Here is a 15739-nt window from a genome sequence, read left to right on the forward strand (position 1 = left end):
GCAGATGTGCACACACACACACACACACACACACACACACAGAAAAACTAACTTGTCATTCTCGATTGCATAGATGTGGCTGGTACTGAAGTGTCCGGTGGTGAGGAGCTCTGACGTAGTCTTGCCCTGAAACAGCAGCTGTGATCTGGCCATCTTTACCAAGATGAGACGTACCAGTTCCCCCATGTACATCCCACTAATCATCTTCTCAAACCTGCATGCAACATGAAAAAAAGAGAAGCAAAACAACGTGATATACATATATTTATAAAATATGATGAGCTCTATTTATGTACATCTACACACAGTGTTGGGGAGTAACGGAATACATGTACCGCCATTACGTATTTAAAATACAAAATATGAGTAACTGTATTCCGCTACAGTTACCATTTAAAAAGGTGGTATTTAGAATACAGTTACTTTGCTGAAATTAAGGGATTACATGGCGGTATTTTCCTGTTTCATATGTTCGGCTATGCTCTCTCTATTTTTGGTTTCCACGCCCCAAACAAAACACGCATTAAGAGGCTCTAATGTCTGTGTCTCAATCTCGCGGCCCATGTCAGCCCTACTTGCGGCCTGCATAATGACGTGAAGAAATATTTTAAAAAATTATTCACAAAAATGATTTAATATGCAGGCAGAGTGTTACAGGCATAGCCCTAAAGAATGTTGCCTCATGGGCAGTGTAGTCTGTGCTGCAGGGAGAATGGACTGTCATACCCGTTATGTGTCTGTGAGCGACGGAGGGAGAAAAAGGAAAAGTGCGAGTTGTCACCGAGCAGAAACGGGAGCTGGAAGCATGTAAATATAATAATAACCACTGCAGCCAAGAAGAGTGCCTGACGAGCCCAGTTGTAAGTAAGCTATTAAGACTCGACTGTATGCTGTGTTTTCCTCAGAAACAATAAGTTCAGTTAGAGCAGTCTTTCAACGCCTCTCTCTGTCTCTCGCTACGGTTTGGAGCCGCGGACCTGTTTTATATACGCGCAAAAATAGTTTTCTATACGAGATCGCTGCAAAAGTGCAGCCTTACCTAATGTCCACCTACTGTTACTCATTTTATATTAAGATTTAAACATCTAGTTGGTATTGGTATGGCGAGTAACCTTCAGTAATAGTAATAAATCACACAGCAATAGTACATTCATGTAGTTGTAAAAAAGCATGATAATATATTAAGTAATCCAAAGTATTCAGAATACGTTACTCTCATTGAGTAAGCACCACATAACAAAGCTGTTCTCAAATGAAATGCTGAGGCAAACTGCCTTTCCAGCAGAGTATTATTTTTATGTTTTTAGACATAAACAAATAACGATGTTTGACAAGTGTGAGACAGTCAGAACTACAAAGATTTTAATAAATAAACTGTCAAAAGTTTAATTTTTGTTTTATAATTACATGGTAATAATGATCCACCAATTAGGCATTAAAGTCATTCGTTGAAGTATGTGAACTGTTTAATCTCTCTGTGATGCACTGCATGCTTTATTGTGACTGGAAATTAAGGTCACGCAAACTTAAATCCGTCACCTCACTCTATTAAACCCTGTCTGGGCCCAGACCTCTTATTGAGGTTTCTCATGTGATATCAAGAGCTGTCCACTATACTGGATGTGATACAACCACTGGTTGCTAGGGAAAAATGTGCTTTTCTGACAGGTTGCCAATGGTTCCTGCAGGTTGATGGCTGTCGCTGGGTGAAATCAGTTGCAAAGAAGGTGCTGCACCAAAAACCTCCCTGTAGGTCACCTTTAGTTTTTCATGTTTGTCTGCAAATACTCCAACAACTAGCCAAGCAGCAGTTAAACTTAAAGAAACATAAACCAGAAATAGTTAGCTGTGCCTTTTGAAATTTGCCGGCTCCAGTGCTGAAGGGCTCCATTTCCAGTTTGCATCGCATTTTTCATTTTCGCTGATACTCTGAGAGCAGCTGGCCAGTATTAGCAGAGCCGAATATTCATTTTTCCCTCAAGATCGGTGGTTGCCAGATGGTCATGGACCAATCTCTAGGCCTGTGTGACTGAGGCCTTATTCACTTGAACCTACATGATTGTCACATGTCCAAAACAGTGAACAAGTGCCCACATGTCTGCAAAACCTCAAATGTTCCAGGACATACTGACTTTTTTGACAGAACTCTGAATTAGTATATGAAAAAGGTTATTTACATAATATCAGCAACAACACCAACAAAGGTGAAGCAGTCAGACAAAGTATTTCAATATGCCCACATGAATGGAAATCAGAGAGAGTTGCTTCTAATTCAAACCCGCCTGCCTGTGAAGCCACCAGCGTGGGATGTTTTATCTAATACCAAGTCGTGTGAGAACAAACACACTCACAGCTGCTTGCCAGGGTTGAATGAGCCTGCGTCCATCTCCCGGTCAATGTCAGTGCGCAGGTCCTCCAGGGCCCCGTCGTCCCCAAAAGCACCCCACTCAGTATTTACACACATCCGCCCCTCGTCACCATCCAGAACACCAATGTTCCTCATCTGCTCCATGTAGCAAGCGTTGGTCCCCGTTCCTTGAGAAAAGAGATTTCACTGCAACAACTCTGTCAGTAACTATATAACGATTAACTGAGAGGTCGGCTGGGCTTAGTGGGCACATTTAAGATTACACTTACAAGATGAGTGTGAAAACACCTGTGCTCACTCCTCTCCTCCAGTTTGTATATATTTTTACAATGCAAGTTACAAATATAAAACTATAACAATAATATCACACTTTGCAGCAGAAACTGCATCTGAATGAAATCCATTAAGGAAAAGTTGAATAGAGATGAATAAGAAACTTCAGCAGAGCCCTAGAAATTTCTTTTTTGAGTGCAACAGTGGGGTGCCACATTTTCTGGCCTTCAGCATTAAAATTTTTTTTTTTTTTTCATGAACATCGATATTTTTACCCAAGAAGAAAACAGATGGAGCAGTTCATCCATTAGGATGCAGTTTAATGGGTGTTACATCACTGTTGTGTGGTAGAAGTCTCACTGAGCCTCATAATCCATTTATAGTCACTGTTACATTAGACTTACCTACAATGAGGCCAACTTCACAGTGACGGTCATCAAAGCCACAGGTCATCATGGTTCCCACTGTGTCATTGACCACAGCCACAATGTCAATGTCAAAGTCCTGCAATGAGAATCTGTTTATTAAAACAAGCTTTCATTTGAATTCACTACTTCTTGCATCACAGTATTTTGGATTTACTTCAGCACTTCATTTTGTTTAATTTACTACACTGAAATCAATCTTTACGTTTTTATGAGGACATTATGCAGGTGTTTTATCTAAGCGTGTTTTCTTGCTGAGGTTTGCTGAGGACATTTGTTTCATTTTTGTGGATGACCTTCCATACTTATAGCTGGAAGTATCATTGATATCTTTAAAAGGCACAATGCAGCAGCTCATGCTGTCATTACCCCAGGTCACCTGCACAAGACGCATGTAGCGTTAGCCTGCACAAAAAGATCTTTTCTTCCAAGTTATTAGAGCCTGAGCACTCACATTGCAAAGACAAGGTATCTGCTCCATTTATTTAATATCAGTCCTCCCTTAGAGTACACGATTTGCATACGAGCTCCAACCAGGATGCTCTTTGGCACTGTGTGTTCACGTAGAAACCAAAGCAAACTTTCACATTGTACCATTTGTACTTTTTTACCATTTGCTGCTCCAAAAGAGCCAGTGTGAATTACTTGTAAGTTTGTTGTCAACAGACACACTAAATATCTTTTTTGAGGTGAGCCAAGCCTCGCGTATACTCAGAATTCACCATAAACCCTAGTTTTGGCACTGGGTTCAGTCATTACTCATTTTCCCCATGTATGCATGCTCATGAAGATGATTCATAAAGCCCCTGGATACGTGAAAATTATCAACTTGCATGGACATGTTTGCAGTCTCACAGCAAACAGTGTGGCAGATGACAACCAATGACAAGGAGTCAGTGGTTGAATGATTTTGATCACTGTCAAGATGGGCATGCTTCTTCTTGACTTGTGGGATTTAACGATTAGAATGATTTGGTCGTGAAACAGTGGAGTAAAACGAGCACGCTTGCCTTGTGGTGTCAGGCGTGTTTTGAGATCATGTTGCAAAGTTTCCTCACACTTTAATCAGACAGGATCAGAGAAACAACACCTCTACACCGAGTTTCTCATGTGTGCCCAAGTCTATCTTTTCCTGCAGGTTGAGGAATAAGCACTGATGAACCACATTATTAGGTACACCTGTTCAAACTCCTGTTAATGCAAATATTCAGTGTGCCAAGCAGCTAATACATTAGCATCGTTAACCATAGCATAGTTGTCGGTGCCAGGCTGACTGGTCTGAGGTTACAGTTTACACAGCAAAGCTTAAAATCTGATATATTGTCTAATGGTTTGGGTTTTTTCCCGGGACATGAAACATAAAAAGATTTTTCTACTATGTGTTACGTGTAATTATTTAGCAGTCCTCAGTTGTAAATTTGTCATCTACAGCAGTGTTTCCCAACCACTGTGCTGCGGCAAATAGGATTGCCGTGAGAAATGATCAGGTGTGCTGTGGAAGATTATCTGGTTCCACCTGATTAGTACACCAAGCGGCTGGTGTGAGTCACGGGCAGAACAACTACAATGTCTTCCACTAGATCGGTTGCCAACTGCCAGTAAAACAGAAGAAGAAGAAGAAGACGAAGAAGAAATTGCATAAAGTCATGCTGTTAGTGAGACAACGCAGCGTGTAATAGCAATAAATAAATATTTAAAAAGAAAAAGTAGTCATTCTGACCTGGTCCTGGAGAAAATTCAGACCCAGATGAAGGCCCTAGCATGAGTAGTGGTCAGATGAAAGCAAAAAAGGTATACTGGGGCCAAACCAAGCCAATTCCACAATGCCAGGTGCGCAGGGAAAAATGCTCAATATGCTTTTTGTGACATTTTTGTTTGGTGATTTTTCTAATGTGAAATATGTGCTGTGGCTCCAAAAAGTTGAGAAACACTGATCTACAGCAGTGGTACCCAAGCTTTTTAGCACCACGGACCGGTTTATGTCCGATAATATTTTCACAGACTGGACTTTAAGGTGTCGCGGATAAATACAAAAAAAAAAAAAAAAAAAAAAAAACAGTACCGGTACCGAAAAACAAAGATTTCTTCATAACACACGGGCAAGACCCAGGGAAACCGAGTTAACGATAAATATGATTTAAAAAAAAAAAAAAAAAAGTTAAAAACCCTGAAAAACATACATTTCACACCCGAGCCTCAACTCTTGCGGCCCGGTAATAAACAACTCACGGATAAGTGTTTGGGAACCGCTGATCTACAGTATAACTGTCTCAACTTTCTGTTGTATTCCTGCTGTTTCAAAAATGATACAAATAGGAACGCTGCACAGTGCCCTCTGGTGGACAAAGTATGAAAAACCAACATTCATAACATGGTTGAAGGGTGTTTCTCCCGTCTTGTCCTTACAACCTTTCATAAAGAGTTGTAAATGAGTTTAAAGAAGGGTGGAGTTTTCTGCTCTACACACTGTGGGCCTCTTGTTACTTGCCAGTTAAACTTCCTTTAAACACCACAGTAGCTGAGGTATTGTTGCTGATCCCTGATCCATCCCTGTATGAACACAGTATGCCCACCTTCTGACGGCTGCTTCCCACATGATAACATGTCATGTTTCAAAGCTCAGATCGTCCTAAATTCGTTTTCTTGAATATGACACTGATTTCACTGTACCCAAATGGTCTCCACAGTCACCAGATCTCAATCGAATAGAGTAACTATGGGAATGCAGGAGAACAGAACTTTGCATTACAGATATGTAGCTGGGAAATCTGGAGAAACTGTGATGATATCACGGGAGTGCAGACCAAAATGTTTCCTGACGATTGCTGAATCTATGCCATCAAGAATTAAGTTCTGAAAGCAAAAGGACATCCAAACTAGTACTACTAGGTGTGCCTAACACAGTGGCAAGCCAGTGAATGTAACTGCAGCTACACTTAATTAGCACTGTTTCAATACCTTTCCAAATGTTCAAGTGTTTATAAATTTGGATAATTACCCCTCTTTTCTTGATGGATTTTCTCAGAAGGCTGACCACGTCCTGTCCTTCCACCCCACTTGACCTGAAGCCTTTAGTCCAAGACATCAAAACAGCCTGCAGATGGAAAAAAAAAAACAACAGGACAAGTCAATTAAAAAATAATTTCATGATATATTGCTCAGAGTTGTTACACACCTCATCAACTCACAGAATGATTGAGTGAATCAACCAAAGTGATTTACAAATCACCTAAAATCTGAAACACACTTCACCGCTGGCTGTAAGAGTCCCCGACTCAGGTGGCAACGCACACTGTGTTAATAATAACTTAACCTGACAACGACTAAATGCCAACTCTTCCCTGTAAAATATGGACATTTAAAACAGCAAAGTAAATAAACAGCAGGTGGTAATTACTCTATAAATCAAAGATAAACATTTATCTTTTTATAAAGTTCCACGACACAGCCTGGTCTGGGACATGAAAGCTGCTCATTCTAACCAGCATTCATTCAGAGAAAAATTAATGAGTATTATCAATAAGAAATTTCAAGCTGGAAGGATTATATTCAGCCCAGAGACAGTCCACCATGAAGACTTTTAAAATATGTTCACAGTCCAAGCTGATGATGGATCAGTTTGATTTGTGTTGAGGTCATGTGTGAACATGACAGTGAACATGTTACCTCAGGTGACACATTCAGTGCAGGGGTGTGTGCATCACAGGCAAAAGGAGACTGTGACCTTTCTATTGATGGCATGATTTCAGATTTTGAACTCAGCACAACACTGTGAAACTTCGTGTTTTCCATTTATTTTTTTATCTGTTAGTCATCAAGTACAAACTACAGACGAATACGAAACAGGAAAGGTCACTTAGCAACTGGCAGCTAGTAATAAAAAAAAAAGCCAGAGTAATTATCTGCTAACTAATAATTTCCCTTTTAAAATGCATGAACTTTGTAAATCTTGTAAAAAAATAAAACAAAAAACAGAAGACTGAATGCCTCCTCTATCTGCTGTAACCAGTTTTACTGCATATTTTTAAAATAGCCACAAAAACTTGTGACGATCTTCACTGTAAAAACAGGTTTGTACATTAAATCTAAAATAATATAACAGACAGCATTAAAGTACCAAGTCTCAGCTGTAATATATGCAAAACTGTGTCTGAAAGTACTGGAACAGTTTGGTTACTAAAACCTTAGGAAGCTGCGTGTCGTTTCAACATATGTTTATGGACAAAGGTGCTCACCTGTGGGTTCAAGCTGAATGAGTGTTGGATATTAGGCTGTGGTGGAGTTATCTGTCAATTTGAGAAGTTAAAAAAAAAAAATGTAAAAATGTGAAGAACAAATTGTCTAAAAAAAATTTAAAATAAATAAAATAAATAAAAACCAAGAAAAAGAAAAAAAATCTACAAGAGACATCAGTTTGTTTCATCTGTTGCACAAGGGTGCACAGACAAAGTAGAAAATAGCAAAAGCTGAGGAAGTCTTCTCCATGGTGGACAAAAAAACCCTTCCTGAAGATGTACGCTTAGGGCCAATTTACAAAAACATCCACCCTCCATAAACCGAATTTCTACTGATGAATTAAAATGAGCTTCCTTTAAAAAGATGGAAAGAGAAAAAACTGAATTGAAGGGAAAAAAAGTCTCATAACCCAAACCATTATTTTAAGTATAGAAGTGGTTTTGGAAAAGCATAGGAGGTTGGCTGTATGTCAAATTAGAACTGTGATATTGTCATTTATTGAATATTTCACTGCTGATGGAAGCAACAGGTAAAATGCACAATGACACAAAAGCATCGTGCATGCTAAGAATCAGCTAGATTCTTTAAATATTATACAATTAAGCATTAAAAACATGTGGCCAAAGCAAACAAAGGGCTTTTTAGCATGATTGCTTTAAATTGCAGCACTTGCCGCTCAATTTAGAAACAAGGATGGAAACTCCAATATCAGTAAATGTTGAAGATGTTTGCAACTTATTGAGTGAAGTGAGCTTGTCATAATAATGGCAAATGTGTTGTGTTAAAACTGTTACATATAACACACAGCTGTTCCCTTACTTACACAAACTGAGACTTGGCACTTTAATGTAGTAAAATAAAGAAATAAATCAACAAGAACACAAAGAGCAAGTGTCCAGATACTCACAGACTGGACCGCATCACTTTTTGCAAGGGGAAAAGAAGAGTTAGAAAGAATGCCAACGTAATAACCCAAGAAAAGCAGCAGTGTGATGAAGCCCTCACTGACTGCTGCAAGTAAAAGCTGACAGCAGAGGACCATTAGAGAAACTTCACGCTATTTTCAATACCCTGAAAGAACAAAAAATAAAGGCCCAGTCCCTGCAACAGCAGAGCAACGCTGCTCTCCGCATCCCCTTCTTCGTCCAGACAAGAAAGGTTATCAGATGACCAGCCAAGCGTACAGACAAGACGTTTCTAAAAACCAGATATCTCCCTGCTACAGTTAGGAGCCACAGATCTGGAAAGGCAACACTTTAAAGGAGATATCTAGGGGTGACTGTGGCTCAGGGGATTGGGAAGGTTGCCGGTTCGATCCCCCTGCTCTCTCTGTCCTGGTCGTTGTGTCCTTGGGCAAGACACTTTACCCTACCGCCTACTGGTGTTGGCCAGAGGGGCCGATGGCGCAATATGGCAGCCTCGCTTCTGTCAGTCTGCCCCAGGGCAGTTGTGGCTACAACCGTAGCTTGCCTCCACTAGTGTGTGAATGTGAGAGTGAATGAATAGTGGAATTGTAAAGCGCTTTGGGTGCCTAGAAAAGCGCTATATAAATGCAATCCATTATTATTATTATTATATCTAAAGTATGGTAGCAGTTTGAACTTCTGAAGAGGTCAAAAACAAAAATCTGAGTCATTCAGAAACAACTAAAATGCCAAACTTGAAATGGTAACAGTAATTGTGTTATTTTATCATTAATTTATTTTAAACAATTTCAACTCTTTATATATCTAAACACAGAAAAAAAGAGTTCTACTTAAACAGAAATACAAGAAAGAAATTAACTGAATTGAATCTTTATTGAAATCCATCCAAATCTGTGATTTGAGGGCAGAACTTTTAAATCACTCACCTCATCCAACTTAGTCTGCAGGCAGGGAAACGAGAAGGTGAAGCCCAGAGGAAGCTTTTTGTCCTTCATGCCCATCTTGTCCAGATAGTTAGCCAGACAAGCAGCTATGTGGTCAAAAAACTACAAGAGAAGAAAGGTCAGTTTTCTTATTAAGTGCAAGATAAAAAAATTGCATCTTTAATTTTCCATACATGTGTGCATTGTTCATCCAACTAGCAATGCTGCCGGTGTAATGAACCTTGTGATACATTATTACGAGTCCTGAAGCCGTTTAAATCCTACTAACAAATCTGTTAAGAACAGGCTATCATGGTCTTATACATCACTTCATCACATCTTTGCTATGGCAATTGTAAACAACATCTTAACTCAGGCATGCAATAAAGAAAGCTTTCAAAGGACTTTACAGTTTAACACCTTGAATTAAGTAGCTTGTAGAAGCACAAGTAGCAGCAATAAGCTGAAGTAATAGTTTTCTGTGTGACTTTATCAACATTTTTGTGGAGGAATTTTGTCCCACTCTACTTTACATTGGCATTCCTTTATGCACAGCTCAAGACTACAGTTTGGTCCATTTCAAAACCTTGACTTTTTTTCAGGCATTCTGTTGGAAATTTCCTGCTGTTCGTGGGATCATTGTCCTGCTGCAAGTTTCAGCCGAGCTTTAGCTGTCAGACAGATGGCCTCACATTTGACTCTTGAATACTTTGGTATACAGAGGAGTTCATGGCTAACTCAATGACTGGAAAGTGCCCAGGTCCTGTTGCTGCAAAACAAGCCCACATCAAGCCCAATGCTTGACAGGTGGTATAATGGTGTTATTGCTGATGTGTCTGGTTTTTGCCAAATGTGGCACTGTGTATTATGGTAGAACTTCTCCCCTTTTGTTTTCATCGGACCAAAGGACATTGCTACGCATTTACCAATACCTGCATGGAAAAGTTCTTAATCTGCACAAAAAACCAAGTGAGCAACATCCAATTTTGCTCTTGCAACCATGTTAAACTCATTCTAATACAACAGGTTTGTGTTTGTTGCCTGCAGTCTGCATCATTTTAAAGACTTTTGTTCAAATTTCCTAAAGAAAAACACATCCATTCATTTGTTTGTACACATAGTTAGAGGCACGTTTAAATGTAATCATAAAGTACAAACAAATCCAGGTACAAGTATATTTATAAACACCAGGTTTATTTATGATTTATGGACAGTTTTGTGCAAACACACATGAGTAAATAAGTTTTATTGCTCCATGTTTGTTTTAAACAGAAGAGCTTTTCTACTGATAATCTTTCCAAAGAAGTCATACTTGTTCAGTCTTTTTCTAACTGTACTGACACAAACTTTAACATTTAACATGCTAAATGAGCCCTGCAGAGTCTGGCATGTAGCTCTTAATAAACAGTGGCATGAATCTGCTAGGAAACCCACTCCTGGGAAGATTGTGGCCCTGTGTTAACACACACCTGGTTCCTCCACAGCAGGAAACTCTCAAAACCTCTGCTTTTATGGAGAAACAATTAAATAAGCACATTTGATTGGTTTGCAGTAATGCTCTCCTTTAATGCTCAGTAGTATGATGTTAAATGCAAAACAAAATTACACAACATTAAAATAAAACGCGAGGATTTTTTTGTCACTGTAAAACAAACAAAGGATAATTATACATGCCTAACTGTTATTGCAATATTATTAAAATTTATAAACCAAGCATTTGATCTCTTTCATGCACTGAGTTCAGTTCAACAGTCTTAAAAGAGCCACACTGAGGTTGTTAATTAGTGTGTTGTTTTGGTTTTCATGTTGAGCTACATCAGTGGTTCCCAAACTTTTTTTGCTAGGCCCCCCTTTGTTTTACAAGAAAAAATGGCTTTGGCTTAGAATGAAGTTGGTTTGGAAACATATTCAGCTATGCTTCATCTCCTGCTTAGCGTTTGTGTGGGTGCCCCGTGCTAGCAGTGTCCAAGCATTGTTTTTGTTTTTTTCCCTTTTCACACCGCGCCCCCCCCTGCAATGGCTCTGTGCCCCCCCTAGGGGGCGGGCCCCACACTTTGGGAAGGTCTGAGCTAGGGCTGTGCGATATGACCAAAATCTCATATCCCGATATAAGAATTCTATCGTCCCGATAACGATATAAATCACAAAAATTAAAAATTTTTTGTACATTCTGTGAATCTCAGGCAACTCGACTTGCGGGAAGTGTTTCCAGCTGCGCGTCATGTAGCTGGAGTCAAGTGTTTTAACCGATGCATGAAACGATACATTTTTAGACATAAGTCATAACAGCCGCCGTTTTCTTTGTGAGTATTTATTACACGGCGTGCTGCGGGGAAAAGCCTGTTCTAACGCTTGAGTCTAAGGTTTATTTTTTAGCACCTGGCGCCTCTTTTTTACTTCTCATCCGTAAATAATCTGCTCTTTCACGTGATTCAGTTTATTTTGAAAAGTCTCAACAGGATCTTGAGCTTTATTGTGAAAGGTTCATGTGGAACATAAACAAGCGGACACGCGATGGTGCTACCGTCGTTGTTGCTAAACACAACGCATAAAAACAGGCGCTTGTCCGTCCGTAGTGTGGTTATATTAAATAAAAGAGAAAGAGAGAACTTTAATAAATTAATATAGCCACTACAGTCACCATCAAAAGGAAGAAAAAATATTGCCGTAAACAGTTTATTTTGCGACACCACGAAACAAACGATAGCGTAAAATGAAACGATAGATGTTTTTATATCATCATCCGATATATATCGTTATATCGAACAGCCCTAGTCTGAGCTACATGATTTAGGCCACCTGTGGTTTTCGGGGGAGATGGAGCTCTCTTTAATTTAGTGGTGATATAGACTGCATTCTCTTTTTCTTTTAAAGCCCAACCTACTGCTGAGCTTTTTATTTTTCACTCTGTTTAAACACTCTCAAAGCTCAAACCTTTGTAGAAAAATAAGTAAAGTGTTATAGAATGAAACCAAAGATCAAACCCTGTTTTCAGGTCCAGAACATGGGAATAGAGCAGCTGCCAGAGAATTCAACATTAATGAATTATCTGACTGTTTTGTTTTGCTTAATGTGCCTTATAATGTGGTGTGCCTTATGGTCTGAAAAATACGGTAACTTGTACATTCCTTTAGCATGTCCAGAAGTCCAACTTTTTTTGCAATATTAGCATCTTCCTCTGCCTTTTGGGTGCTACCGCAGCTGCCTTTGACGGTGCAAAACGTTTTGTCAACATTGTTGTTTGTTGGAGAGAAAACTTACAAACATACAGTGCAGCACTTCAGAGTCACACTGCTAGCAATCGAAGATTGATGTAAATTTGACAAGCTGAACGCATTATGTACTGTACAGGAGACATGGAACGAGATTGATTGACGATGGTCTACAGCCAATCAGGATGCAGAACACAGTCCGCTGTAAAAAACAAACAAACCAAAAAAAACCCCAAACAAACATGCAAAATTACACAAAAAAAAATCCGCGAAACAGCGAGGCCACAAAAGGTGAACCACTTTATAGCGACTGACCACTGTATATGAAAAAAGTTTGCTTTATTGCCGTGTGTCATTATTGAACTGAAGCCAAAATACAAAGTGCTGCTAATCAAATGTACTTACAGTGGCTTGCAAAAGTATTCGGCCCCCTTGAACTTTCCCACATTTTGTCACATTACAGCCACAAACATGAATTAATCTTATTGGAATTCCACGTGAAAGACCAACACAAAGTGGTGTACACGTGAGAAGTGGAACGAAAATCATACATGATTCCAAACATTTTTCACAAATAAATAACTGAAAAGTGGGGTGTGTGTAATTATTCAGCCCCCTGAGTCAATACTTTGCAGAACCACCTTTTGCTGCAATTACAGCTGCCAGTCTTTTAGGGTATGTCTCTACCAGCTTTGCACATCTAGAGACTGAAATTCTTGCCCATTCTTCTTTGCAAAACAGCTCCAGCTCAGTCAGATTAGATGGGCAGCGTTTGTGAACAGCGGTTTTCAGATCTTGCCACAGATTCTCGATTGGATGTGGATCTGGACTTTGACTGGGCCATTCTAACACATGGATATGTTTTGTTTTAAACCATTCCATTGTTGCCCTGGCTTTATGTTTAGTGTCGTTGTAAAAAATGTTTGGAATCATGTATGATTTTCGTTCCACTTTTCACGTGTGCACCACTTTGTGTTGGTCTTTCACGTGGAATTCCAATAAAATTGATTCATGTTTGTGGCTGTAATGTGACAAAATGTGGAAAAGTTCAAGGGGGCCGAATACTTTTGCAAGCCACTGTAACTGATCATCAGCAAGTGTGAGCCTGTCTATAAAAGCAGAGGTTTTCAGTAGCTTGCTGTCCATTAGTTTGGGAAGGGTTGGAAGGGCATTTCCAAACAATGTGAACTCCTTTTTCTTTCTACAGTGAAAAAGATTATTCACATGGGAAAAACATTCAAGACAGCTGCCACGCTTCCCAGTGAACATCATAGTAAATTTAATGCTCAGTTTCCCTACAGAGAAAACACAAAACATTTTAGAATCTACAGACCTCAGGTGAGCATGTTCAATGTTAAAGGTCATGACAGCACTATTCGAAAAAGATTGAACAAATATGGCTTGCTTGGAAAGGTTGCCAGGAGAAACATCTCTCTGAAAAGAACACGTGAGCACACATTAATTTGGCAGAATTGCAAACTCAAGGCCATTGCATCAACCATGAACTCCTCTGTATCCAAAAGTTTTCTAAAGTCAACTATAAGGTCATCTGTTAACTACTAGAGCTTGGTCACAGTTGGGTTCTGCAACAGAACAGTGATCCCAAGCACAGCAGCATATCTACAAGAGAACAGCTGAAAGAGAAAAGAATCAAGGTCCCAGTGTCCCAGTCAAAGTCCAGTCCTCAACCTTAAGAGAGCGGTTAAGAAATGAATGCCTGCAAAGAGTGGGCCTAAATTCCTCCACTATAATGTGAGAGACTGAAAATTATTATTTTAAGTTATTAATTGGTGGTTCTATAAGTTATTGAATGATGCAGTGTGTGTAGTTTTGCACATGCTGCTTCTGCATTTTGGCTTTGAGCATAAATAATGACACAGTATAAAATCTCATGTGTAATTGTTCATCTGAGGTTGTATTTACCTCATTCTAGCACACTGTAGGGATCAGAGTTTATTTCATTAGAACTGAAAGACATAGTCTTTTCTTTTTGCCTGTATAGATGTACTTCAAATAAACTAATGATAATTTAATTGTCATTTTTGGGTTGATGAGGCCAATTTCTCCTGTCAATGTGCGTGCTTCTTTCTTCGTGCATGGCTCGTAAACCTTAGCGATAGCAAAGCACACGGTAAAAGAAAAAACATAAATTAGCCTTCCATAATAATTGGCAAACCTTCTGGAGGAAACCTGGTCTTGTTAGGAGAGACGGCATCCATCCCACTTTGGATGGAGCAGCTCTCATTTCTAGAAATATGGACAAATTTATTAAACCCCCCAAAATATGACTATCCAGAGTTGGGACCAGGAAGCAGAGTTGCAGTCTTACACGCCTCTCTGCAGCTTCTCTCCTCCTGCTACCCCCCCAAAAACCCATCTCCATAGAAACTGTGTCAGCTTCCAAAAAGACAAAAAACAAACTAAAAACCAGCAACAAACAACTTAAACATAAACAATTACAAAGAAAGAACAGTACAGTATCCACATCTGAACCAAAGAGTAAAACAGTGAAATGTGGATTATTAAATATTAGGTCTCTCTCCTCCAAGTCTCTGTTAGTACATGACTTAATAATTGACCAACAAATTGATTTACTCTGCCTTACAGAAACCTGGTTGCAGCAGGATGATTATGTTAGTTTAAATGAATCAACACCCCCGAGTCATTCTAACTACCAGAAATCTCGAAGCACAGGCCGAGGGGGCGGTGTGGCAGCAATTTTTCACACCAGCCTATTAATTAATGAAAGACCAAGACAGACTTTTAATTCATTTGAAAGCCTGATGCTTAACATTGTCCACCCCAGCTGTGAAACTCAGAAACCAGTCTTACTTGTTATCATCTATCGTCCACCTGGGCCTTACACAGAGTTTCTGTCTGATTTCTCAGACTTTATATCTAATTTAGTTCTGAGCTCAAATAAAATAATTATTGTGGGTGATTTTAACATCCATGTAGATGCTAAAAATGACAGCCTCAACATGGCATTTAGTCTGTTATTAGACTCAATCGGCTTCTCTCAAAATGTAAAAGAACCCACCCACCACTTTAATCACACTCTAGATCTTGTTTTAACATATGGCATAGAAACTGAACATTTAACAGTGTTTCCTGAAAACCCTCTCCTGTCTGATCATTTCCTGATAACATTTACATTTACAATAATTGATTACACAGCGGTGGAGAGTAGATTTTATCAAAGTAGATGTCTTTCTGAAAGCGCTGTAACTAAGTTTAAGAATATAATCCACCCACTGTTATCATCTTCAATGCCCTGTATCAACACAGAGCAGAGCAGCTATCTGAACGCTACCCCAACAGAGGTCGATTATCTTGTTAATAATTTCACCTCCTCACTACGTACGACTCTGGATAC

At 39.3% G+C, this 15739-nt stretch overlaps 1 protein-coding gene across 2 annotated transcripts in view; it reads right to left on the bottom strand.

The window, feature by feature from the left end:
- The window catches only part of hk2 (hexokinase 2), a 42958-nt gene that overhangs the window by 19284 nt on the left and 7935 nt on the right, over nt 1–15739 (bottom strand). Inside the window, exons 4-9 of one of the 2 annotated variants that reach the window (XM_084945653.1) lie at nt 9155–9274; nt 7302–7352; nt 6065–6160; nt 3046–3145; nt 2352–2535; nt 53–214 (exon numbers count right to left, since the gene is read on the bottom strand). In XM_084945653.1, coding sequence (XP_084801779.1) covers nt 53–214; nt 2352–2535; nt 3046–3145; nt 6065–6160; nt 7302–7352; nt 9155–9274 — 713 coding nt within the window. The remainder of the gene's footprint in view (nt 1–52; nt 215–2351; nt 2536–3045; nt 3146–6064; nt 6161–7301; nt 7353–9154; nt 9275–15739) is intronic. The other variant, XM_084945652.1, reaches the window with a different exon arrangement.

Source organism: Perissodus microlepis, chromosome 12, assembly GCF_051167445.1.
Source record: "Perissodus microlepis isolate ML-2025 ecotype Zambia chromosome 12, ASM5116744v1, whole genome shotgun sequence".
NCBI lineage: Eukaryota > Metazoa > Chordata > Actinopteri > Cichliformes > Cichlidae > Perissodus > Perissodus microlepis.